The sequence below is a fragment of the Hippocampus zosterae genome, chromosome 4, assembly GCF_025434085.1.
Source record: "Hippocampus zosterae strain Florida chromosome 4, ASM2543408v3, whole genome shotgun sequence".
Taxonomy (NCBI): Eukaryota; Metazoa; Chordata; class Actinopteri; order Syngnathiformes; family Syngnathidae; genus Hippocampus; species Hippocampus zosterae.
The window spans coordinates 28,586,776-28,614,435 of NC_067454.1; the positions used below are offsets into that span (position 1 = coordinate 28,586,776).

The 27,660-nt window shown below is 43.5% G+C and overlaps 1 protein-coding gene across 4 annotated transcripts in view; it reads left to right on the forward strand.

The window, feature by feature from the left end:
- ano1a (anoctamin 1, calcium activated chloride channel a) overlaps positions 1–27,660 on the forward strand; it is an 89,253-nt gene that overhangs the window by 17,242 nt on the left and 44,351 nt on the right. For all 4 annotated transcript variants that reach the window (XM_052063876.1, XM_052063875.1, XM_052063879.1 and 1 more), the window contains exons 4-11: positions 7,451–7,549; positions 8,639–8,790; positions 9,321–9,375; positions 9,493–9,544; positions 14,932–14,987; positions 15,196–15,237; positions 22,653–22,717; positions 24,980–25,114. In XM_052063876.1, the coding sequence (XP_051919836.1) occupies positions 7,451–7,549; positions 8,639–8,790; positions 9,321–9,375; positions 9,493–9,544; positions 14,932–14,987; positions 15,196–15,237; positions 22,653–22,717; positions 24,980–25,114 (656 nt within the window). The remainder of the gene's footprint in view (positions 1–7,450; positions 7,550–8,638; positions 8,791–9,320; positions 9,376–9,492; positions 9,545–14,931; positions 14,988–15,195; positions 15,238–22,652; positions 22,718–24,979; positions 25,115–27,660) is intronic.

Genomic DNA, 27,660 nt, shown 5'->3' on the forward strand with positions numbered 1-27,660 from the left:
ATATGATCCTGTATTCATGAATATGCAAGGCTTAAAATAAGTTTATATCCCACGGAGCTGAAGCAAGGGTTTTATAAAACAATAAAAAATTGAATAATCCAACGCTGAGTGTTCTAAATGACAGTCCTTTAGTCGTGGCGTAATGTGATGTGAGACAGTTGTGCCTCTGAAGGGAAACGCCAACCGCTCTCTTTGGAACTCAGACACAAACAAATGGAACAGATACAAATGGTCAGATAGCATTAGCTAATACTAAGCAGTGCAGTCAATTAATGTGAATGTGAATGGTATTGAATATTTTATTATTTGGAAAAAATTTTTTTGGTTGGATAAATTGCAATTATGAATACTAAATAGAAAGTAACACATTTCACTTCATGATGTCATTTCAATATACAATATATATAGATAGATAGATAGATAGATAGATAGATAGATAGATAGATAGATAGATAGATAGATAGATAGATAGATAGAGAGAGAGAGAGAGAGAGAGAGTTAGAGAGAGAGAGAGAGAGAGAGAGAGAGAGAGAGAGATAGATAGATAGATAGATAGATAGATAGATAGATAGATAGATAGATAGATAGATAGATAGATAGATAGATAGATAGATAGATATTTTACAGCGGCTGGATAGCTCAGTTGGTAAGGCATCGGTTTGGCATACGGGAGACGGTGGTTCGAGTCCCGCTTGGAGCAAAAATGAGCACATAACACCATCCAGTGTGGGTCCTTGGGCAAGATCCTTCACGCTAATGCGTACCTCATACAATGATGAGAGACAATAAAACGAATGACATGCCGGCTCAGAAGGTCTGCGTCAGGTGCCGGGGAACCAGAGTACCTTGATGAAAAATGGGCTACTGGAACAAAGCGGAGATCAGTGAGATGCGATAACATGGCTCTGTTGGAATGCTACTACTCAAGCAAACCTAGTCAGAGGGGTTACATGCAGAGAATGTGGGCTAAATGGTTACTTCGAAACCCACAGTCACGGTTGACCACAAAACAACTAGTAGCTCAGTGTTCCAACATCCACAAACGGCAACTGCTGTCACAACTTGAGATTGATGAGGTACAATGCAGTTTCCATGGTGAAGGGGCCCAGGCTGCCAGATCAGAGGAGGAGGTCATACAAGAGATTGGGAGGCAAGCCCCAATGAATACAGATGATGAGATTGGGTGGTCAGCTCCAATGAATGAAATGCTGAGTGAGGGAGCAACTGACCTTAAAGCTAAGATCATGGCAAGAATGAAAGCTGGGAAACCTAGAAACCGATTACAACGGCTATGTGAAGTACCATCTGAAAGTCTCATAGAAAGTGTGAATGCAGCACTGAGGGCGATCTCTACCGTAACGATCACAGAAACCAATGAGCTGATATACGCTTCAGATCCTGGAGACTCTGGGCTATAAGAGCAACCATGGAAGCCATGAGATACGTTACCCACCATGGAAAAGACGGTTGGAGGCTAAGATCAAGGCGGCCCGGAAAGATGTGAGTCAATTGACGGAGGCCCAGAGAGGTGTGATGAAAAGGCCGATACCTGAGAGGTACTTCCAGATGACCATACCTGAAGCACTCGAAACTGCCAAACAAAGGCTCCAAGCCTTGTCCAGTCGCCTAAAGCGGTACACGAAAGAGAATGAGGCCAGACAAATAAACAGGCTGTTCGCAACAAACCTGCGAAAGTGTACGCTCAGTGGCAGGGTCCTAACAACAGAGCTGACCCACCAAGACTGGAAACTGAAAGGTACTGGAAAGGCATATGGGAGAAGGAGGTTGCACATAACAGCAGTCCACAATGGCTGGTGACCCTGAGAGAGGAGCACAGCAACCTCCCTGAACAGAACCCAGTTACCATAACAGTGGCAGACATACAGGAAAGAGTCTCAGATATGAAGAACTGGACAGCACCAGGCCCGGACATGGTCCACACCTACTGGCTAAAGAAACTCACAGCACTCCATGAGCGGCTAGCAGTACAAATGAACCAGCTGCTGAGGGATGGGACTCACCCAGAATGGCTAACCGAAGGGCGAACGATCCTGATCATGAAGGATCCCTCGAAGGGCGCAGCCCCATCCAACTATCGGCCAATAACCTGTCTCTCCACAACATGGAAGCTCATGTCAGGCATCATTGCGGCTAAGATAAGTGGACACATGGATCAATACATGAACGAAGCACAGAAGGGCATTGGTAGAGATACCAGAAGAGCCAAACATCAGCTCCTGGTTGACAGAACAGTCGCACAAGACTGCAGGTCGCGACGTACCAACCTGTGCACAGCCTGGATTGATTACAAGAAAGCCTATGACTCGATGCCACATACATGGATCACTGAATGCTTGGAGTTGTATAAGGTGAACAGGACCCTAAGAGCCTTTGTTGCGAACTCGATGAGGCTGTTGAAAACCACACTTGAAGCCAATGGCAAGCCACTTACCCAAGTGTCCATCAAATGTGGCATATACCAAGGTCTCTCTCTCTCTCCCCACTGCTGTTCTGCATAGGACTGAACCCCCTAAGCCAATTAATCACCATCCAGGCTATGGATACCGCCTCAGAAATGGAGCTACAATCAGTCACCTCCTCTACATGGATGACATAAAGCTGTATGTTAAGAGCGAAAGGGACATAGATTCCCTGATCCACACAACCAGGATCTAAAGCAGCGACATCGGGATGCCATTCGGGCTTGAGAAATGTAGTCGGATGGTGACTAAGAGATGAAAGGTAGTCCGCACTGAAGGGCTCTCACTCCCTGAAGGAACAATAGCAGACATTGAGGACAGCTTCAAGTACCTCGGTATACCACAAGCCAATGGCAACCTCGAACTGGCAACAAGGAAAGCGGCTTTGGCCAAATACCTCCAGCAAGTGAGGCAAGTCCAAAGAAGCCAGCTCAATGGCAAGAATAAGACCCGGGCAATAAACAGCAATGCCCTGCCAGTGATCAGATACCCTGCAGGAATAATAAGGTGGCCAAAGGAAGAGATTCAGACCACGGACGTTAAGACCCGAAAGCTCCTAACCATGCATGGAGGGTTCCATCCCAAATCCAGCACCCTGAGACTGTACGCAAGCCGAAAGGAAGGAGGCCGGGGACTAGTGTGTGTGAGAGTCACTGTCCAGGATGAAACATCCAAGCTCCATGAATACATCAAGGAGAAGGCTCCAACGGATGACGTACTCAGAGAATGTCTCAGACAATGGGGAACAGAAGATGAGGCGCTGGAAGAGGGACCATCATGGGAGGACAAGCCCCTACACGGGATGTACCACCGGATCATAACTGAAGTGGCTGATCTCAAGAAGTCCTATCAGTGGCTCGAGAGGGCTGGCCTGAAGGACAGCACAGAGGCACTCATCCTGGCTGCTCAGGAACAGGCCTTGAGCACCAGAGCCATCGAGGCCCAGATATACCACACCAGACAAGACCCAGGGTGTAGGTTGTGCAAAGAGGCACCTGAGACGATCCAACACATAACTGCAGGGTGTAAGATGCTGGCAGGGAAAGCCTACATGGAACGCCATAACCAGGTGGCTGGCATAGTCTACCAAAACATCTGTGCGGCGTATGGACTGGAAACCCCAAGGTCAAAATGGGAAACACCTCCGAAGGTGGTGGAGAATGACAGAGCGAAGATCCTGTGGGACTTCCAGATCCAGACTGACAAGATGGTAATGGCGAACCAACCAGATATCGTGATCATAGATAAAGGGCAGAGGAAAGCCGTTGTAGTGGATGTAGCGGTCCCAAGTGATGGAAACATCAGGAAGAAGGAACATGAGAAACTCGAGAAATACCAAGGGCTCAGAGAGGAGCTGGAGAGAGCCTGGAAGGTAAAGGTGACAGTCGTGCCTGTGGTGGTCGGAGCACTCGGGGCAGTGACCCCCAAACTAGATGAGTGGTTTCAACAGATCCCGGGAACAACATCGGACATCTCAGTCCAGAAATGTGCAGTGCTGGGAACAGCAAGGATACTGCGCAGAACCCTCAAGCTTCCTGGCCTCTGGTAGAGGACCCGAGCTGAATGAGGGACGGACACCACCCGAGGGGTGCGATGAGGATTTTATATATATATATATATATATATATATATATATATATATATATATATATATATATATATATATATATATATATATATATAATTTTTTTTTTCTTAAATGGATTCTTTTCATGCCCCATTTCGGCGTTTGGGGTCCGGAGGTGTATTAACTCCAGTCTAATGCATTGTGCTAACAAAAGATCCGCCCACTCTTAAAATTACTTCCTGTCTGCTGGAATTATCTCAAGTTATCATCACTGATGTATCGGTATTACCTTTGAACCGTTCCAGTTATCTAACTATCTGCGAATGTCCCAGAGGTGTAAGAGTTGGGAGATCGCAGAAAGGGCATTACATTTGGCCATCTGTCTGCCTCACACAGGCTGTTAGATTAAATTGTTGGCTCTGGGCTGACTATATGTGAAAAATAAAATGAAAGACATGTTCTGTAATTCTTGATCTTTCAGGTATTTTGATGAGTGTGTCAAAGTCACCATTAGATTGTGAAAATATAAACACGTAATATTCCTCCAGAGGAGGAAAATACATATTGCGTTGTGTGGGACAATTTTAAATATTTCTCAGGTGTTTTAATAGCATGTCAGTTGAAATCTATATATATATTGCGCGTCGTCCCGCACGCGGTCTGTCCTTCCGTCTGTCCCTTTTCAAAACGTACCTACTTCACCGCGCCGCCACTGCGCCGCTCAGGCAGTGGCTCACTACGATCGCGCGGGCATCTTAGCGAAAAAATGTTGTCTACCCACAAGCATTGCAATGAAATTGTTAGTTATTTAGTAGAGCTAAACATCTCTTTATTTTCGCGATAAGCAATGAAGATGAACACAAAGTTGAACCAAGCAACAACACTTTTGTGGGCCGAAGGCCCACCTTACCAGCCTCCCGCAGGAACTAGCTGATGAGCCGCCCGGAGGGCGGCGAACCACCACCTTACCAGCCTTCCGCAGGAACTAGCTGATGAGCCGCCCGGAGGGCGACGAACCAGCTAGTATAATATAAAAAAGAAAATGATTTAACAATCATGTTTTAATATACACAGTAAAGTCTACTTTGAGGTTTATGGACACAACTCCAAACAACTCCACTGAGCAATCAAGTTAGTGCTGCTTCATTAAGATAGCACCATTAGCTAATACTAAGCAGTGCAGTCAATTAATGTGAATGCAGCTTTTTTTTTGTGTGTGTGTTAAGTCAATACAAGCTTATTTAAAACACAGCGCCACTCAATATGCAATGTGGAGGAGTAAAAGTACCAGAAGTAAGTAGTTAGACACACCATTTAATATTTACTGAAATGTGTTACTAATGAAATACAATTATAATAATAATAATAATAATAATACATTTTATTTATAAGCGCCTTTCAAGACACCCAAGGAACTTTACAATAACAAAAAACACAAAACAACACGGGTTGAGCAGCGGCAGCCAAAACGCGCCAGCGTTCATTCAACCCGAAGGTCAGAAAGAAACCACAGGGGAGGGAGAGAGGGAGAAAAAACCCACACTTGAACTACCCTCATTTTGAGGATAATTTGAGTGGGGCAAAAAACCTCCAGCATAAGCATATGACAGTTACAACAGGTCACAAGACATAAACAATGAAGACGGTGAATCAAGGGAATGTATGAGGGAGTGGGTAATGGTGGGGGACTAGCTTCCGTGCATATTTTCATCAGGGGAAGGTTGAGATAGCAGATGTTGTTTTGGTAGCAGGCTGCCCAAGAATTTAAGACAGCCTTGAGTCCGTGGCTTATGTCTCTTTAGTGGCGTCGATCAGCCAAATCCATGATTTCAGTCAGAAATTGAACATGGATTCCAGCTTCCTCCAAGTTGTTGTCCATCCTGTAAATTCTCAACAGTTTGTGGTTGAGCACAGTCTGAGTGTTGGACATCCGCGTTATGCCATCCTTAGACCGGCAGCCTCGTCCAATAGAGCCGCTCCCGTCGGTTGAATTTTCGATAGATCAGGAAACTGCTCACACCAAACAGCAGCATACCTGTTATCGGAAGGCCGAAAATGTAGATGTTGTCCAAATCCTCAACGGACAGTGTTGACAGGCACACCATTTTACGCTTCCTCCAAGGATCTAGGGCAGGGGTGCCCAAACTTTTCAGATCGAAGATCTACTTTTCGATCAACTAATCTCACGGGATCTACCCTTACCGACGTCCGCGCACACACACACACACACACACACACACACACACACACACACACACACACACACACACACACACACACACACACACACACACACACACGCACACCATGATGAGAAACAGCCTGAAACTGAGGCATGGGACGCACTTCTGCAGCCTGTTAATACAATACAATACAATACAATACATGCTGATTTATATAGCGCTTTCACAACAGTGGCAGCTGTAACAAAGCGCTTTACAAAACAGTTAACATAAAGTAAAATAATAAACACAACACATAACATAAAACACGGACAGTCATGCAGTTCTAATCACTTTTCCATCACACGCTTTGTTGTTTGAAGCGGTTTGAGATGAAAGAGATGTTTGAGATGTTAACTATCGTAGCTCACAAGTACCATTTTAAAGTGCTTCCCTGGACCCTCCTAGATACCTATTCTTTGCCCGTGCCCTCGGTGAATTGTACACGAAGCAAACTCTGAATGAGAAAAATGACGATAAAAGATAGAGCGCAACAGCTCTTATCACAAGCTGCAATTGCAGACTGCTGAGCGCTAACAACTTGCGGTGACGTAATCAGGCGCCACCGTAAATTCAAGATTTATCTGCTTTATTTTATTTTTTTATATTTATTTTGTGAAAATGAGACTGATAGGATGATTAGGGTGCAGCGTACATGAACACAAAAAATATGTTACGAACATGTACAAAGACACACAAATGGTTGTTTGTTTTTTTTTCTCCTCGACACTCTTCAGATCTACTCGGGACCTGTCTTAGATCTACCAGTAGATCAGGATCTACCTAATGGGCACCCCTGATCTAGGGTGTACCCAGCAGCAAAAGTCCCCGAGGGGCAAGTAGGCTCCCCACTGCCTGCTCTTCTCATCGAGAAAATGTTGTCGATGGCATCGAGAGACCAGCCAACCAATTCCATGTTTGTTTTTAGGATGAAAATACAACAGGAGGCTAGGAAAAGTCAGACATAAGACAGCACGAGGACTGAGTCGCGAGCAGGGAAGGGTGGGGTTGGGTGGGGGAAAGCGCAGAAAGCAAAAAGCCTTCGTCCGCCTTCGTCGAGAGCCAAGCAAGAAGTGATTGGAAATAATCCATACAGAAAATAGTCATGATATAAGACAGTAAAATATGTATCTGCTATGCAACTGTAACTGGTTTATCTCTTTCTTTGAAAATCTAAACAGTGTAAAATCCCTGGAATTGCATTTTTGAAGATCCATGCACCATGGAATGTCCTGTGTCGAGAGGCTGAGTTCATGAAGCTCAAAATGCCAACAAACAAGGTACACGCAAAGAAGTTCCTTCTTAAGTGGTAACGCAAATGCTTTTTCACACTGTGAGAAATGGCATTGTTTTGTCAATTATAGCTCATCAAAATGTCAAACATTTGATGAGTGCAGACCTAAAGACCCATACAAACTTATTTGTCATTGTAGTTGTAGCGATACCTACTGCCAAAAGAAATCGTTCTAAGTTTTATTCGTTGTTTTTCGTACGTTTTTCTCCTTGCAGGTTGACCGGTTTTACCTCACATTTGCTAAAATGAGTTCATAATTGTGAATTTTCACAAAACACCCTTGCCATGACAATGTGCAGTTTCCCAATAAAATAATGCTTATTTAAAGAGTCCAAACATGCAGCGCATGAAACTTTGCACACACATCAGTCCTGGGCAAACCAATATTTTATGAGGTCATTGTGAAATTTAAAAAAAAAAAGGCCTGGTTGTACTTTTCATCTAGATCACGTGTCAAATTCAAGGCCCGGGGGCCGGATCTGGCCCGCCACATCGTTTGATGTGGCCCGTGAGAGCAAATCAAATCATACACATTGACTTCTATTATGCTTACTAAAATTTTTACTAAAATTTCAAGTTCTTGTACATAATATATAATAGAGGTATTGTACGTTTTCTTGTTGCCAAAACCCCCATTACAGTAACTTAAACTACAGTTGAATAAATCATTATTCTTGTCTTCTTTATATGTTTTCACAGTCATAACGGCCCTCCAAGGGAAATGGCTACTATAATGTGGCTCGTGACAAAAATGAGTTTGACACCCCTGATCTAGATCTATGAAAAAACAAATTTACCCAGCCCACAATAACCCCATACAGAAAAATGAAAAAAAATGTAAAAGTACGAATACAAAGGGTTTTAAAATACAAAGACTTGGTTTTAAGATGCATTTCATACACAGCTTCCATTCGTCTCTCATTGACTGGTCAACGCATCGCACAGATCTCACGGGTTTTTCCCACCGAAATAACCAACCCATCAGGAATAATTTGTCATTTCAAAGGAAACCCTTGAAGCGAATCAATTTTCGGTTCAAATTAACACAATTTCACTCCTCTTGTATCCCTTGTAGGTTTATGAAGTTAAGCAAGGAAGTAATATTGTTGAAAAGATTCGACTGTTCATTCACAAAGTCACATCTCCTTTGCACCCAAAAGTGGACGCCAATAAGCTTGAAAGTGTGAAGCCCCTCTCTCACACTTTTTCCAGAGAGAAGGCACACCTGTGAGTAAAATCTTTGCCTGACTTACAATACTGACTGTTTCCATCATAACTAATTGAGTCATACGTTTTTGTTTGACTACAAACACACCTTGTTGACATGAATATGTTTTGGCCTTGTTCAGGGACCAATGTACCCATGATAGTAGTGTGATATTTGTGTTTGGATGTGTTTTAAGTATGCTCATTCTGCGTTATATTATTGATGTATTTTATTATTTCTGTCAAGGTAAAACAATTACTCAAATCTTCCATTCCAACCCAATGATTTTATGGGTTTGACGAGTCTTCAGACACCTGGAAGCCATCCCTGCAGTAGAAACATGTCAATGGCACCCAGAGTAGTCGGTAGAATGAGACAGTATATTACACCCATATTATTGTGTTTTGACTTGGTTTAGTGCATTTTGCGAAGCATGAACTGTTGAAAACTTGTATTGAAAGTGTCATTGAAATTGGGATTGCTGCTAAGAGTTAAAAAAAAAAGAAACAAAACGTCTAACATGAGATTTGTTTTGGGCTATCGTCTCTAGATTTGATCTGTCTGACAGAGAAAATTTCTTTGACAGCAAGACAAGGAGCTCAATTGTAAGTATGATTATTACAAACTTCATGATGAAGAGGTAAGAGAGTTACATTGCGCAGTTTAAGTATTTCCTTATTTTTTTGAGCAGTTATATATAATATCGCTTCTCGTGTTGCTAGGTGTATGAAGTGCTCAAAAGGACGAAATGTACTCGGGACATGTACTCAATGGGTAAGAATTCTTCTGATCACTCTAACCATAAAAGACTCTTTTCCAACTCTAAATCCAGATTCCAACAAATCCAAGTCCACTATTTCCATGATGCCCTCGTTATTGCGTGTTATTTTTTATTCATGCAGTACAAACATCTCTTCCGAATCTGATTTGTTTAATGAAGAACCCCCCCCCCCTCCCCCATTTGGACAGTCCAAAACATGTGAGGGGAAAAGCACTTAAACAATAACAGTGGGGCAGATTTATTGTAGAGTAGAGCTGGGTGAAAAAACAATAGAGATGATAGAAACACTTTTATCGCAACTCTCCAAGCCTTTCTGTTGTCACTTCTCCTCTTCTTGGCTTACATGGACACACCATTAACGTTTTTTTAAAGGTTTTTTTTAATGACAAAAATCGACACATATTTTTCACAGGACAGCGACAATGTGAGAACATCCAGAGTCAACCGCTACAAACTCCCCTTTTGGCACACGTGGATTCCCATATTCACAGAGTTCTTAAAATTTCTTTTCAGTATTTACATTTTTGTTTGTTTGTTTTCTGGGATTTCTTTCACTATTTCCCGTTTTCTGTGGAAAGGTTTATAATAATACATTTTATTTATAAGCGCCTTTCAAGACACCCAAGTACACTTTACAATAACAAAAAACACAAAACAATACGGTTTCTCTGCCTTTAAAGAAGAATTTTGTAGTGGTGAGATCTGTTCCCACTCAGTGACGGTGTGGATGTTGGTGTGAATGGCTGTTGGTCTCTCTGTGTGCGACCAGTTCCGGGTGTAGCCCGCCTTCTACCCAAAGACAACGAGGATAGGCTTGAGCAATTCCCCACAACCCTGTTCAGGATAAGCGGTGTTTAAATTGTATGTTTTCTTTGGATGGATGGAATTTGGGGGACAGTAAAAAAAATTAACAAAAAAACCCCCCAACCCAATGCATTTCAGTGGGTGAATAGTGTGGGTCGACTGTACCTGGACATGATTTTGAGCAGAGGGTATGGAATTGACTGGAGTATGACTATACATACTACGAGAGTTTTAATGTTATGGATAAGTGTAGAATAATACTAAGCACAAATACTGTACAACTGAATGTGAATATTTCGGAGTTATGAGAAAGATAAGTGGTTAAAGTGGAGTATTTAGTCAAATGAAATGTAAATTATATTGTGGGCTTAGTGACACACAAAAATTAATAAATATGGATAAATGTATGGTCGACTGGTTAATGTGTCGGCCTCACAGTGCAGAGGTGCAGGGTTCAATTCCAACTCCGGCCTCCCTTTGTGGAGTTTGCATGTTCTCCCTGTGCCTGTGTGAGTTTTCCGCGGGTACTCCGGTTTCCTCCCACATTCCAAAAACATGTGTGTCAGGTTAATGGAACACTCGAAATTGTCCCTAGGTGTGAGTGTGAGCGTCATTGGTTGTTTGTCTGTGTGTGCTCTGCGATTGGCTGGCAACCAGTTCAGGATGTGGCCTGCCGACTGCCTGAAGACAGCTGGGATACGCTCCAGCACCCTTGTGAGGATAAGCAGATGAGAAAATGGATGAAATGGTTGGAAGGGTGGATAAATATGTAACTTAATATGGTATTGTGACATCACGTATTGTGAACTGGAATATGGTGTATAGTGTATTTTATTAAATGTAACAGTAAATACACCCCTCCGTGAGTCGTCACCTTACTGTGGTGGAGGGGTTTGTGTGACCCAATGATCGTAGAAGCTAAGTTGTCTGGGGCTTTATGCCCCTGGCAGGGTCACCCATGGCAAACAGGTTCTAGGTGAGGGGCCAGACAAAGCACGGCTCAAAGACCCCAATGATGATTAAAATAAATGGATCTAGGTTTCCCTTGCCCGGACGCGGGTCACCGGGGCCCCCCTCTGGAGCCAGGCCTGGAGGTGGGGCTCGTTGGCAGGCGCCTGGTGGCCGGGCCTACACCCATGGGGCCCGGCCGGGCACAGCCCGAAGAGGCAACGTGGGTCCCCCTTCCCTTGGGCTCACCACCCATGAGAGGGGCCAAAGGGGTCGGGTGCAATGTGAGCTGGGCGGCAGCCAAAGGCGGGGACCCTGGCGGTCCGATCCTCGGCTGCAGAAGCTAGCTCTTGGGACATGGAATGTCACCTCTCTGGCAGGGAAGGAGCCCGAGCTGGTGTGTGAGGCAGAGAATTTCCGACTGGATATAGTCTGACTTGCCTCCACACACAGCCTGGGTTCTGGTACCACTTCTCTCGAGAGGGGTTGGACTCTCTTCCACTCTGGAGTTGCTCACGGTGAGAGGCGCTGAGCAGGTGTGGGCATACTCATTGCCCCCCGGCTCAGTGCCTGTACATTGGGGTTCACACCGGCAGACAAGAGGGTTGCCTCCCTCCTCCTTCCGGTGGGTGGACGGGTCCTGACTGTTGTTTGTGCATATGCACCAAACAGCAGCTCAGCATACCCACCCTTTTTGGAGTCCTTGGAGGGTGTGCTGGAGAGTACTCCTGCTGGGGACTCCCTCGTTCTGCTGGGGGACTTCAATGCTCACGTGGGCAATGACAGTGATACCTGGAGGGGCGTGATTGGGAGGAACGGCCCCCCCGATCAGAACCCGAGTGGCGTTTTGTTATTGGACTTCTGTGCTCGTCACGGATTGTCCATAACGAACACCTTGTTCAAACATAAGGGTGTCCATATGTGCACTTGGCGCCAGGACACCCTAGGCCGCAGTTCGATAATCGACTTTGTAGTTGTATCATCGGATTTGCGGCCGCATGTTCTGGACACTCGGGTGAAGAGAGGGGCGGAGCTGTCAACTGATCACCACCTGGTGGTGAGTAGGCTCCGATGGTGGGGGAAGATGCCGGTCCGTCCTGGCAGACCCAAACGTATAGTGAGGGTTTGTTGGGAGCGTCTGGCGGAATCCCCTGTCAGAAGGAGTTTCAACTCCCACCTCCGACAGAGCTTTTCCCATGTTCCGGGGGAGGCGGGGGACATTGAACCCGAGTGGACCATGTTCCGTGCCTCTATTGTTGAGGCGGCCAATCTGAGTTGTGGCCGTAAGGTGGTTGGTGCCTGTCGTGGCGGCAATCCCCGTACTCGCTGGTGGACACCAGCAGTAAGGGATCCCGTCAAGCTGAAGAAGAGGTCCTATCGAGCCTTTATGGCCTGTGGGACCCCAGAGGCAGCTGACGGGTATCGACTGGCCAAGCGGACCGCGGCTTCGGTGGTCGCCGAGGCAAAAACCCGAGCGTGGGAAGAGTTCGGTGAGGCCATGGAAGCCGACTTCCGGACGGCTTCGAGGAAATTCTGGTCCACCATCCGACGTCTCAGGAGGGGGAAGCAGTGCACCACTAACACTGTGTACAGTGGGGATGGGACGCTGCTGACTTCGACTCGGGACGTTGTGAACCGGTGGGCAGAGTACTTTGAAGACCTCCTCAACTCCACCAACACGCCTTCCTTGGAGGAAGCAGAGCCTGGGGACTCTGAGGTGGGCTCTCCTATCTCTGTGGTTGAAGTCACCGATGTGGTTAAAAAGCTCCTCGGTGGCAAGGCCCCAGGGGTGGATGAGATCCGCCCGGAGTTCCTCAAGGCTCTGGATGTTGTGGGGCTGTCCTGGTTGACACGCCTCTGCAACATCGCGTGGTCAACAGGGAGAGTGCCTCTGGATTGGCAGACCGGGGTGGTAGTCCCTCTTTTTAAAAAGGGGGACCGGAGGGTGTGTTCCAACTACAGAGGGATCACACTCCTCAGCCTCCCTTTTAAGGTCTATTCAGGGGTGCTGGAGAGGAGGGTCCGTCAGGAAGTCGAGCCCCAGATTGAGGAGGAGCAGTGTGGTTTTCGTCCCGGCCGTGGAACAGTGGACCAGCTCTACACCCTTAGCAGGGTCCTTGAGGGTATGTGGGAATTCGCCCAACCAGTCTACATGTGTTTTGTGGACTTGGAGAAGGCGTTTGACCGTGTCCCTCGGGGAGTTCTGTGGGGGGTGCTTCGTGGGTATGGGGTACCGAACCCCCTGATACGGGCTGTTCGGTTAACTATACCACCGATGTCAGAGTTTGGTTCGCATTGCCGGCAGTAAGTCGGAATCGTTTCCGGTGGGGGTAGGACTCCGCCAAGGTTGCCATTTGTCGCCGATTCTGTTCATAACCTTTATGGACAGAATTTCTAGGCGCAGCCGAAGCGTTGAGGGGGTCCGTTTTGGGGGCCTCAGTATTGCATCCCTGCTTTTTGCAGATGATGTGGTGCTGTTGGCTCCTTCAAACGGGGCTCTCCAACTCTCACTGGAGCGTTTCGCAGCCGAGTGTGAAGCGGTTGGGATGAAAATCAGCACCTCCAAATCTGAAACCATGGTCCTCAGTCGGAAAAGGGTGGAGTGCCCCCTCCGGGTCGGGGAGGAGATCTTACCCCAAGTGGAGGAGTTCAAGTATCTTGTGGTCTTGTTCACAAGTGGGGGTAGGAGGGAGCGGGAGATCGACAGGCGGATCGGTGCAGCGTCTGCTGTGATGCGGACGTTGTATCGGTCTGTCGTGGTGAAGAAGGAGCTGAACCAAAGGGCGAAGCTCTCAATTTACCGGTCGATCTACGTCCCAACCCTCACCTATGGTCACGAGCTATGGGTCGTGACCGAAAGAACGAGAAAAGAAGCGGCTGAAATGAGTTTTCTCCGCAGGGTGTCCGGGCTCTCCCTTAGAGATAAGGTGAGAAGCTCAGTCATCCGGGAGGGGCTCAGAGTCGAGCCGCTTCTCCTCCACATCGAGAGGAGCCAGATGAGGTGGTTTGGGCATCTGATTCGGATGCCTCCTGAGCGCCTCCCCGGTGAGGTGTTCCGGTCATGTCCCACTGGGAGGAGACCCAGAAGAAGACCCAGGAAGGCCTGGGAACGACTCGGGATCCCCTGGGGAGAGCTGGAAGAAGTAGCTAGGGAGAGGGAAGTCTGGGCTTGCCTGCTAAAGCTGTTGCCCCCCCGACCCAGCCCCGGATAAGCGGTAGATGATGGATGGGTAACAGTAAATATGAACATTGCTTAAGACTGGGATATATTAATAATGAAATAAATGTACAGGGGTTGAACTAGATAAGCGTACACTTCCTACTCCTTTTTCATACATGTGTAATCAGATATCACGTTTTATTGTTTATTTGGTTGCTCAGGTTTTTTTTCTCGTTTTTTTTAGATGATCTTCATGTTGCTCTTTTTTCACAAGTAATTATACTATACAATACTTTTATTTTTATGCATGGTTGAAATAAATGATGGGGGAAAAAACATTTAAAACCAATACTGTAATCCCTTGTATTTGGGTTATGCGATAAAACTGAAATCCCTCAAATACAGGACACCCCCTCCCCAAAAAGAAAATGCTTTGTTTATTTCTGATTATAATCCTGGTTTTCACAGGAATCACCAGTCTGCTTGCCAATGGTGTTTATACATCTGCTTATCCTCCTCATGATGTGAGTATCAGCATCAATTCCTGGGTCAGGCCTGAGAACAGGTAACATTTGCAGTCCAAAAGTGAAGGCTATGCGGGCTGCAGAATCCTGGTACTATTTTGTAGGATATGTGGAATGTGTGGCCTCAAACAAAAAAATATCATACCACTGCTAAATTCTGTGCTGTTGTGCGAGAGATATTGAATTTAATCGTATTTCAATGTTACAGGGGGAGATCGAGGGAGTCAATGCCAAACCCAATGACAGAAAGGTATCCAAAACAGACTCATGTCAAAAATTTAAATGATTACTTGATATGTGTTTTTAGTTCAATTCAACATTACATTTATTTTGCTTCCTTTGATCTTTAATTGCCTACTGTGTCATAAGAATACGACATTGCATAGTTTGCATCTTTTATATAAGTTGATGTACTTTATGTTTGTCATTTTATTTAATTTTGTATTCAACCTGCAGGAGCCTGAACTCCTGTATTGTTTGTTTTATTTTGCTATGGCTAAACCAATTTGTTTGATTTTTGTTCCCACATTGGGAGTTGACACAGCACTGGACTGTGTTTTTTGCTGCTTATCCATTGTGGCTCGGGACTTTACCACACCTTCTCACATTTCACAAATTCAAGTTTTTGCTTTTGATCGTCTTGTTCCCATGGAATCCAGTAATATTTACGACGACAACGGATCATTCAGTCCTAACATGCTATCGTACTATCCTGTCAAAAGTTAGTGCTTTTCATATTAGGGGAATATTCACGAATGCACACCATTTTTTTTCTTCATATCTTGTCACTCACTTCACTGATTCTGCTACAACTCACATGACTCTAGCTCAAACAATCTTTACAATGCCATATTGTTACAGAATGTATTCAGTTTAGGTCGTGAGTCCGCTGACAATTATAATGTATGATGTGAGGGGTTTGAATAATAGCCCAACCAAAAAGTGGAAAATATTATTACAGTTTAACCATTCTAAATACCCGGGCTGTCAACTGATATCCGTCTGGTGGTGTGCTGGCTGCTATGGTGGGGGAATATGCCGGTCCGACCTACCAGTGTGAAAAGTATTGGGAGTGTTTGCTGGAACGCCTGCCAAAAGGAGTTTCAATTTCCACCTCCGGCAGAACTTCGCCCATGTTCCATGGGAGGCGGGGGAACTTGAGTCCAAGTGAACCATGTTAAGCACCTCCATTGTTGAAGCTGACGAACAGAACTGAAAGGTAGTCAGTGTTTCCCCAAGCTCATTGGTAGACACCAGTGTTCAGGGATGTGAACAAGTGGAAGAAGGAGTCCGATCAGGTTTATTTGTTTGTTGGACTCTGAAAGCAGCTGATTGGCCAATCAGAAAGAAGCTTTGGTAGTCGCTGAGGCAAAAACCCGGGTGTGAGAGGAGTTCACCAGGGAGAAACATTTCCTTCCAGCATCTCAGGAGGGGCAAGTAGCGCACCATCAACAATGTATAAAGTGGGGATGCGACTCTGCAGAGTTTGGCTCTGGATGTGGTGAATTGGTGCGGATTGTACTTCCAAGATGGTGAAAAAAATCCTCCGTGGCTGGCCCCCAGGAGGGGATGAGAACTACCTGGAGTTCCTAAAGATGTTGTGGGGCTGTCCTGGTTGACATTGGGGGTGTTTTTTAAAAAGGAGGACCAAAGGGTGTGTCGCGACTAGAGGGAGATCACACTCAACAGCCTCTCTGTCAAGGTCTCGGCAAGGGTACTGGAGAGGACGGTCCATAAGGGATGGCAAATCTTCAGGAGAAGTAGTTTTCATCTTGACTAGCTCTACACCTTGCATAGGGTCATTGAAAGTGCAAGGGAGTTTTACCAGTTGAAATAATTGATTTGTGTCAACTGAAGAAATTAGTTTACACAAAATTAAAAAATTCAGGTTGCACTTAATAGTGGAGCTTTGACCCGTAAATAATTCATTAAGTGTGATAGATTGCTTAGGGTTTTAAAGGCTAAATCAATGTTTACTTTGGTTTCAGTGTAGACAGCACATTTGCGACGGGGCGCAAATACCGGTGGATCCTGATTTTCAAGCCAGCCCACTGGTGGCTGCATGTGTTTCGCAAGCTGGTCTCTGCCAATCTCAACGTGCCAGTGCAGCAGAGAGAGAGTGTCGTTGGAGATAATGGTGGAGTGATCTTTTTGTGGTACAATGCTCGCTGCACATGTTTACCAATTTTCCAGCTCTGTCTCAGTTAAGCTCAGTGTGAAAGTGAAGCAGAGAGAGAGTCATTGGAGATGTGCTTGGCGGAATGACAAATTTATTGATCTGAACTGATGGCAATTTAGGATACGCTTAAGTGCCGGTTCAGGGTCGAACACGATTTTGATAAGATTGATCGAGGCACAGGCAGATAGATACCAAACTCCGTGAACGTCATGTAACCCAGAAAAAACTGGTGAGACATTCACAGGGTGAGCCGCATGGCATTTTTATGTCCATTCTCGTCATCAACACAGTGTGGAATAATGTCAAAATGACTGCATCCCGAGATGGCTTGAAAACAGTTTAATTGTTCTGCTTAATTTTTATTCCAACAACATAATTAGAATCAGAATTCCAAGTTTAGATTGAACATATCACAAAGAAAAAAAAGACTACATTTCCCCTTTAAACTAAACATGAGTAAACATAAGACAACGAAAATTATGCCTTTTGTATTTTGAATAACTTCATAACTGTGTCTTAAAGCCTGCTATCTTAATACCAAAACATAATGGGAAATGCCAGATATGGGGTGTAGAATAGCATAAATGCAGTGGATAAGCAATGGATATTTGAACACAAGCACATGTTCTGTAGATCAGGGGTGCCCGTCGTTCATGATCAACCAGTAGCCAGTGGCGTGTCGGATGATTGCATAAGATTAACTCAGTCACTGCCAGGCCTCCCAGTTTTATGCTATTGATAAAGCTGCCAGTCCACAGCAGTGAATGATTAAAAAAAAAAAAAAGTAAACTCACTCCAATCATTCGTCATGAAATCTGTCACTTGATCGATTTATAGGGAAGCCAGTTGCAAACCTCATCACGTACTGTATACAAGTGGGCGAATTGGCAAAACTTTCCGTTTCCATTTTGTTCCATCTACTCTTAAGTTAACAAAGTATAAAAATTATTAGGGAAACAAGTAAATCAAGTAGATCCATACAGAGTGAGAGGAGGATGTTTGTGTTGCGTTGGGCTCCATGGTGTGGCGTCTTGGACTTGGACTGCCATTTCCTCTGCGCTCGGAGAATGACCCGCGGGATGGAGGAGCCATGCACCAGAACACCGGTGCAAGGCCGGGTGCCCTCCTAGAGCACATGTCGTGGCAGCCTTGTTGGTGTGGTGGCAGTGGGAGTGGCGACTGGGCTGTCCAGCTGACCCATGCGCCACACTGGTCATTCAGCCTAGGGTGCCAGTTGACCAAATGATGAAGGGAATGTGGAGCAGCATTTTCAGTCCAAGTTCAATTGACTTTCTAACATGACTGATGGAAGGTGTGCGCAGAGTTTGCTCTCAGTAGCTTCTGTCTAAGGAAATGTACACTAGTTTTATTGTGCAATATGGGGTCATTCACTTATGCAAGGTCCACCAATATATGTATATATTGTATATATGAAAAAAAATCAAATTTTCTATTTATTCATTCATTCATTCATTCTTTTCCCGTACCGCTTGATCCTCACGAGGGTCGCGGGGGGTGCTGGAGCCTATCCCAGCTGTCTCCGGGCAGTAGGCGGGGGACACCCTGAATCGGTTGCCAGCCAATCACAGGGCACACAGAGACGAACAACCATCCGCGCTCACACTCACACCTAGGGACAATTTAGAGTGTTCAATCAGCCTGCCACGCATGTTTTTGGAATGTGGGAGGAAACCGGAGCACCCGGAGAAAACCCACGCAGGCCCGGGGAGAACATGCAAACTCCACACAGGGAGGCCGGAGCTGGAATCGAACCCGGTACCTCTGCACTGTGAAGCCGACGTGCTAACCACTGGACTATTTAAATGAATGAAAAAATAAAGAAGGTAGATCACTTGGACTGAGTCATTTTATAAACATCTTGTATGTTGAAACAGTGTGGCCAACCCTGCTGTAGATCATCTACTGTAACATGAGTCAGTCATATATTCTTTATCCTCTGCCAAAAATGACAAATATAACTGGAGCTGTGTGTTGTGAAGCTCTTCCTTGTGTTTGCATGAATGTATTATACTGCTTCCAGTGACCACAGCTGCAAATAATCACATATTAATGTGTTTAATTCTTGACATTCAATTAAATAATTATTACAATGTATTTTTTAAAGTACAGTTTAATAGTGTTATTACCCTAAATAAAAACATGAAAAATGTTTTTGGGGTGTCTGGAACAGATTAATGGCATTTCATTCATTTAATGAACTGCAATATTCAAGATCAAGATATCCTTTATTTGTCCCACACTGGGGAAATTTACAGTCTACAGCAGCAAGATTGTGGGTAGAAAGAAGAAAGAATAAAAAAACAAACACCGTTCAATTAAGTGCAATATAAATACAAATATGGATAAGGTCGCAGTGCTATTTACAATTGTTTTTCACATCATTTAATTATTATTATTTTATTTTATTTTATTTTTTCAGCAGCCTGACAGCAGTCGTTGGGAACGAGCGGCGGTGTCTCTCGTTCTTTCAGCGCGGGTGTAACAGTCTCTGGCTGAAGGAGCTACCTAGTGCTGTCAGGGCGGGCTGGAAGGGGTGGGAGGGACTGTCCATCATAGCTTTTAGCTTAGTTAGCATCCTCCTGTTGCCCACCTCCTCCAGAGTGTCGAGGGAGCAGCCCAGGACAGAACTGGCCTTCCTGACCAGTCGCTCCAGTCTCTTTCTGTCCCGGGGCGAGATGCTGCCTGACCAGCAGACAATGCCATAATGTATGGCCGAGGCCACCACCGAGTTATAAAAAGTCTTAAGGAGTGACCCCTGAACCCCAAAAGACCTCAGTTTCCTGAGTAGGAAGAGGTCACTCTGTCCTTTCCGAAACAGGGTTAAACATTTATTTACATTTGCATGAATGTCCAAACACACAAAAGGTCAAAGTTTAAAAAAACAAAACAAACCCAACAACAACAATGTGGAGCAAGAATAAAGCACAAGCTAAAGGACCAGAATTACCACACACAAACCATCCATTATCTGAACATCTTTATCCTCACAGGAGTGAGGGGTTGAGTACACCGTAAACTGTTTGCCGGCCAATCCCAGGGCACACAGAGACAAACAACCTCCGCATTCACACTCACAGCTCGGGACAATTTAGAGTGTTCAATCAGCCTGCCATGCATGTTTTTGAAATGTGGGAGGAAAGTGGAGTACGCGGAGAAAACCCACACAGGCACAGGGAGAACATACAAACTCTACATAGGAATCGAACCCTGCACCTCTGCACTGTGAGCACGGCATGCTAACCAATCGGTGACCGTCCCGCCCGACCGCCAAAAACTCAGCCTAAAATAAAAGATATATTGTCTAACAAGGAGGCTTTAGCCAATCAAGATTTTTGGAGGCCAAATGCCAATCAGCAAGTTCATAAAAAAGATAACAGATCACAAGATGGAGCAATATGTCTCTATGTATTTTGTCTATTTAATGGACATTTAAGAAAAATATTTTATTTAAAAGAGGACACTATATATTAATGAACATTTAAATATTACAAAAATGCCGTTGGCTATTTTACATTTGTATTCTCTTGGCAGGTTGTAATCTTTTAAATATTTGTGAACTATTTACTGAGCATCAACAGAAATATTATGACCATTTTTAGCAATCTTTGCGATGCCCCAAGGAAGGACAAAAAATAAAGATTGTGATTTGAATATAAAACACGTATTCATAACAAATGAACTTGATTTTTATCAACAATAAAAAGGGTTTCAAAACATTTTAAAAAATGACAACTAAATACTTAAGTGGGAACCTTTTCAGTTATTCAAATGAACAACCTGTGGATTCATAGGTAGTAACGAAGTGACATGGGACACTGACGCTGGACAGTCTTGATTGACATGGGACTTGGGCGTATCGGATTTTATCTTTGAAAAAAGTGAGAGTGTTGTGAAGTTGTCACATTTGCATATCTTTATTTGCTTCACAAAGATAATTTAAACAACGGTAAACTTTATATTTGTTGACAATAGTGAGTATGCGTGATATTGTAATTGTTGGCAGATGCCAAATTGTCAAGCCTACCGGACTATTGTTTACAATGCAAGATGTGCTCTTTCGTGGTTTTCATGCTGAGATATTGTCACATTAACCAGCCATTAACGAGTTAACAGTGTTAACTGAGTTACGATCTTTGAAATAAGCGCCTTGCTCCTGGACAGTTTGCTTTCTGTAAACCAGTTTTTGCCGCTGAATAGAGGCATGTCCAACTCCGGTCCTGGAGAGCCACTGTCCTGCCTTTTTTTTCCAGATTTCCCGGCTGCAACACACCTGATTCAGATGATAAACTCATGAGCCAGCTCTGAAACAGCATTAGAATGATTCTGATTATTTGAATCAGGTGTTTTGCTCCTGGGAGAGCTGGAAAACAGGCAGGGAAGGGGCATTTGGCTTAATCCAAATATCCTGAAAACTATACACAGACCTTGCTCCACATGGAGTGCTGTTTCCAAGTCAAAACACTCAAAGATAACAAGAAGAGGACCCAGTGTACTGTTTGAGCTGATGCCACAAACACCCCGAGGTAGATATTCCATCAATCTGTCACTTTTGAATTAATTGCTTGACACAACCAAGATAACGGTCCTAAGGTTAGGAGGAACACACATTTGTGAAAGAGCAATACATATCATTTACCTGTATACTCAACAGTACATCTAAGAGGAACAGACATTTAATTTAATTACCGATGGTTCTCTCACCCCTCACTCCACTGCTATTCTTGTCCAGTCTCGTCACCTCCCATATTGACTATTGCAATTCACTTCTCTTCGGTGTCCACAACAAAAAATTCCTCCATCAACTTCAACTGGTCAAGAATTCCTCAGCCCGTATCATCACTGGAACCCCCTTGTTCTATCACATCACTCCCATCCTCCAACAGCTCCACTGGCTCCCTGTCAAACTGAGGATCAACTTCAAAATACTCCTCTTCACATTCAAAACCATCCATAACCTTGTGGGGGGCGAGCAAGGTTATGGATACCTGTTGGACCTTCTTCAAATTTCCGTTCCCTCTTGTTCTCTCAGGTCCTCAGCCTCCCTCCACCTCTGTGTACCCTCTGCCCGTTTCAGCACGATGGGGTGCAGAGCTCTCAGCCGCTCTGCCCCCAAACTGTGGAACTCACTCCCACCTGTCATCCGTAATATTGACTCTCTTCCAATATTTAAAACTCATCTCAAAACCCACCTATTTAAAATGGCATATTTAGTTTAACTCATCGTTTTTTGTTATTTATAATTTTATCTATGGGTTTATTGTTGTGTTTTTGACTGTAAAGTGTCCTTGGGTATTTTGAAAGGCACTTATAAATAAAATGTATTATTATTATTATTAATAATAATAATATTAATATTAAATACTGCAGAATTGCTTTTCACAGACTAAGTTGTCAAGTAACTTTGTGTGTGTTTTGCGGTTATTTTCCAAAAGGTTAGAATGGTTATTGACTGTCTCTCTTCACAGACACTATATGAGGAATGGGCCAGCTACAGTGTCTTCTACAAGTACCAGCCCATTGGACTAATTCGGTGAGGGTCATTTTGCAATGATTTCAGTAATTATAGAAAAGGTTCAATACCATCCTTCAAGAAAATATAAGTCCAAATGCTGTTACATTTGTTATTGTGACAATTGAAGATCCTTTCAGGATTTCCAGTGCTTTTAGTCAAAATTTCTCGTCTATATAAAACTGTCCACTGTCAGAACCTCCGTATGCATGCGCCTTTAATTCCTTCTTGATGTGGAAGCTCTTTTTCCTTTAAAACAAATGCCCCGTTGATGAGAAAAACGTTATTTGTGAATTGAACTTAGGTAGTGCCAGTCCTGTTGGTTTTGAGATATATAGCCTCGCATTGGTTATCTTACCACTTTCTGGGTTGCTGAATCGATGTGTCAACATCGAAACAGGCTGGAGTTACCACTTCACACAAAGGTCGTGATCCTCGTGACCTCCATAACTATAGATCGGTTTCACTTATTAATAATATGGCAAAGATTTTTGAAAAAAAAATCTTCAATCAGCTATTACAATATGTTCATGAATTCAGGCACCAGTGTGTTTGTTATCGGTGCTGATTTTGTTACGACTGGGGTCACTGTACATCCGGGGTCCTCTTTGGGGCGCTCCTCTTCTCCATGTTTATGAATGATTTGCCAAAAATCTGTACAGAACGTCGTACAATCTGATATGCAGATGATACTATTATTTACTGTTGGAAAGCAGAATTTTCACAAATTCAGGGCAAATTACAGGAACACTTTAATTTTGTAAAAAAAAAATGGGTTGACCAAAACAGGCTGGTTCTCAAGGACAAGAAATCATGGGGGAAGCTCTTTTTTTGAAGAGCAAGTCTTTCATTGTCAATTATGTTTCTTGATGGTTCCCTCCCTTTGAATTATTAGGAATATTTGGGCATTTGGCTTGACCCTCAACTTTCTTTTCAATCTCACATTGATTCAGTTGTGCAGAAGTTAAACTGCAGCTTGAGACTTCTCTATCGCTCAATTAAAATTGTTTATAATAATATCTCTATTTTTTCTGAGGTCCTGATATGACACATCATTGTACTGTATTATTTACAAATCGCTTGATTGTTTTACGCCAAAATATAGAAGGTATTCTGACTGGCTGCGGTTTATCTTGAATTTCCTCACAATACAAAGTACAGTGAAAGTAATACCAATATCCTTTTCTTTCATGTTCCCACACCAATTAAGGAAATTGGATGTCATCAGAGAAAAAGGACCACTTGATTGAAATAGTTTGCCTGACTCTTTTTGATCAACTCATTTCAGCTATTCAAGTCATCTATCATAACTTAAAACATTCCACTTTGTACCTGTTCCTGTCCCCCAAGAGCGCCGAGCACCATTACGTCTGTGCTTTTAAATCTACAAGAGGTTTATTCAATATTTCACTAGAATTAACATGTTCCAAAAGAGCTGGCAACATGGTCATATTTGCCAAATGTGTTACATCACCTTTTCCATATATGATGTCTTCTTATTCACATTTTTTGAAAGCACACAATTCTGTTTGGATTGATATGTTTATATATGTAATTAACTGTTAACTTCGTGCTGTGTCATGTTTGATTTTGTATGTTGGACCGTATCTAAAATGAGAAGCGGCAGGCCGGATATGGCTTCCCGGTCTTTGAATTTGACAGCTGTGGCATAGATAACTTGTTAGTCAGTTCCTAAGTTGTGCGCACCAATATTACCATTCGGCTGGCATTATGTTAGTTAAAAATGTATCTGTGTGAGCCCTCACCTTACTGTGAAAGAGGGGCTTGCGTGTCCCAACGAACCTAGGAGCGAAATTGTCTGATGTTTTATACCCCTGCCAGGGTCCCCAATGGCAAACGCACACATACTGTTGACATTTCTCTCTCTCTCTCTCTCTCGCTCTCTCTCTCTCTCTGTTTCTCTCTCTTAAATGACGCATTACATGATTAATTTATCAAGTTGTCCAAGTGTCGGCAAAGTGATCAAAGCATCTTATTTCATGTAGTGAGACATTTGCTGTGTCACAGTATGTTTAGGTTCGTGTGAACGGATGCTTATTTTGGCATGCTCAACTCAACTTTGTTGATAGAGCACAAAACCAACCACAAAGTACAATCGAAAACCTTTATTTTCAAATTTTAAGGTGCATATGCAACAAGAGTGACTTTATAAAAAATTAGAAGACAACGATTAAATCACTGAGTCACACAAAGTATTACTTTTTTTTAAGTAACCATGCTGAACACTAGTAAGAAATGATTCATTTTTCTCCCCCACCACAGGAAGTATTTCGGGGACAAGGTTGGCCTGTACTTTGCCTGGCTGGGAGTCTACACACAGATGTTAATCCCTGCTGCCATTGTTGGAGTAATTGTATTCCTCTATGGCTGTGCCACTGTTGATGACAATATACCAAGGTATACAGTACATTCCATTTGTAATAAATTTGATGGACATCTCCTGGTAGAAACTTACTTATTCAGGACTCTTATCCTTACAAAATGAAACGTATTTTTTTGTGGAGTGGTTGGGGGACGGGGGTTAACGCACATGTCACACAACTTGTTACCAGCAGAAGTGACTTTTAAGCTTCCATATGCCCCGAAAAAACACTACTGGTCCAATTGTTCAACTTCTTTCAATAAAAATAACACTGAATTATTTAGAGTAGGGCTCTGTAATATGGCTTTACAATAAAACCCCCATAATCAGATTTCAGATTTTAACGTTTTTTAAATTGACTAAATATATTCTCTTTGGCATTAATCCCAACTAAACTGTCACTGAACAGAACATAAATGATGTTTTTTTCACACAAAATTAACCTTTGCCCCCTAAAATGTAAACAATACACTGGATACAGTATACCATATAGCACTCCATGTAGACTACGTTGACATTCCTAGTCGGTTGTCTAATTTGTAATGAGCATTTCTTGGCAAAGAAAGCATGTCTATCGTGTCAGGCTTTTGGCATGCTTTGTTCTTGTTACGATGGGTGATTGATTGTACCCAAACAAAGTAACAGAGCGTTCGTAAAAGTTCAAAAGTCTTTATTCTGAGAATTTATAAGCAACAAATAAAACTGTAAAAGACAAAAAAGCAAAACCTGAAACAAAATGTGGTGCTAAATGGGTAGAGAAAAGCAGCATACAAAAAGTCTGATCAAAATCAACCAGTAACAATGTAATTTACAAAGCTTTCAGCAGAAACCTGATTGAAATTTATCCAAGAGTCCATTTAAGAGCCAGAATTTGCTGAGTTGATTAAAAGCCACTTTCTCGACATTCTTAAAAAGGGAAAGTTAGAGATGGGTCTTTAACTTGCAAAGAAGGAGACATCCAAAATTTTCTTTTTTAAGAAGTGGCATGACGGCAGCTACTTTCAGGGCCTTGGGAAGCTGGCCTGACTGAAGTGAACAGTTCATCATTTGCTGTAACTTCGAGCAGATTTCACAATCGTTTTGAAAAGGTTAGATCAGGGGTGTCCAAACTTTTTGCCAAGGGGGCCAGATTTTATGTGGTAAAATGTCGGGGGGCCGACCTTGGCTGACATTCTTTACATTGAACAACAATATTGTTCAACAAATTTTAGTAAGCCAGTCTGTTTCACATTTCCATTTTTATTTTAATTTCAACAATCTTAAGAATTTCTTTTGGTTCATTTGAAACAGGTATATCACATGCAACTGCTTATTCACTTGACTTTTTCTTAAACAGAAGTCTCCTGAGTGCAAATTGATTGATTTGAAACATAAAATGTATCACCATGACTTTTCACTAGTCACAAAACCTTTGACTCGAACAACAGGGAAATGAACAAGCAATACACATATCCACAGCTGCAAGGATCATTTGAAATATGACATATCGGTCAATATAAACACGGAGTGATGTCTTGTTAACTCGTGAGTGATGCCCTCTAGTGTCTGAATGCTATTACTCATTTAGTGAATGCTATTACTCATTTAGCCACTAGAGGGAAGCAGTACTCTATGAAACATCACTCACCAGTCTACGAGACCTCAGTCAATGCAACACGTGTTCCATTGCGCCCAACCTGCGGGCCAGACGGCACTGATTTTATGACAGGGGCCGAGGGCCGAATGAAATTCGACCGCGGGCCGAATTTGGCCCGCGGGCCGGACTTTGGACATGCTGGGTTAAATGGAATTGAGCCATGACAGCTGGTTGATGGTTTCAACTGCCGAATCAAATTCGGAAGAGTTTTTGATCCACTCTATCAAATTCTGCCATGGTATGCCAATTATTCCTGGGGGATTTTAAGTGTTGCATCATTTTGTGATTTTGCTATTTTGTGACAATATTTGACCTGATGGATTGTACGTCTTGACTGATAGGGCAAGCAAATTCATTGCATTTATCTGTTGAGATGAATGGCACTTTTTGATTTGGGGCATTACAGAAGTGAGTTTGTCAAACAGCAAATAGAATGTACATATTATTGAGGTTCTGACTAATGATTTCAGAATGATTTCAGAAAAGTGGTGTTGTCTAGCCGATGTTAACATTAGAGCGACATTGTCTGAACAAAATGACTTTTATTTCTTCTCCACTTACGCTCCGCTCTCCTGCACTTTGATTTCAAAGTCATTATGCTCATAGTGCACCTCCAAGGTGTTTTAGGTCTGCATGCAGTCTTTCTACAATTAACAGGAGCAAAGCCATCCAGAAATTTGAGATTTGAATGTGTCAGTAAGCCGGAGTACCCGGAGAATATACACACAGGCACGGGGAGACCAAACTCTACAAAAGAAGCCTAAATTTGAACACATGACCTCTCCACTCTGACCCCTTTTCCACCCCCCGCCCTCCCAAAGAAAAAACAAAACTTCAAAGCTCATTCAGCGCAAGGGCCAGTGCTGTGTTTAGTTGGTGTTTGACAAGTTCTTACGAATAACCTGCTTGGTAGGAGCTACTTTCTCGTAAAGCGTCCATAACGTC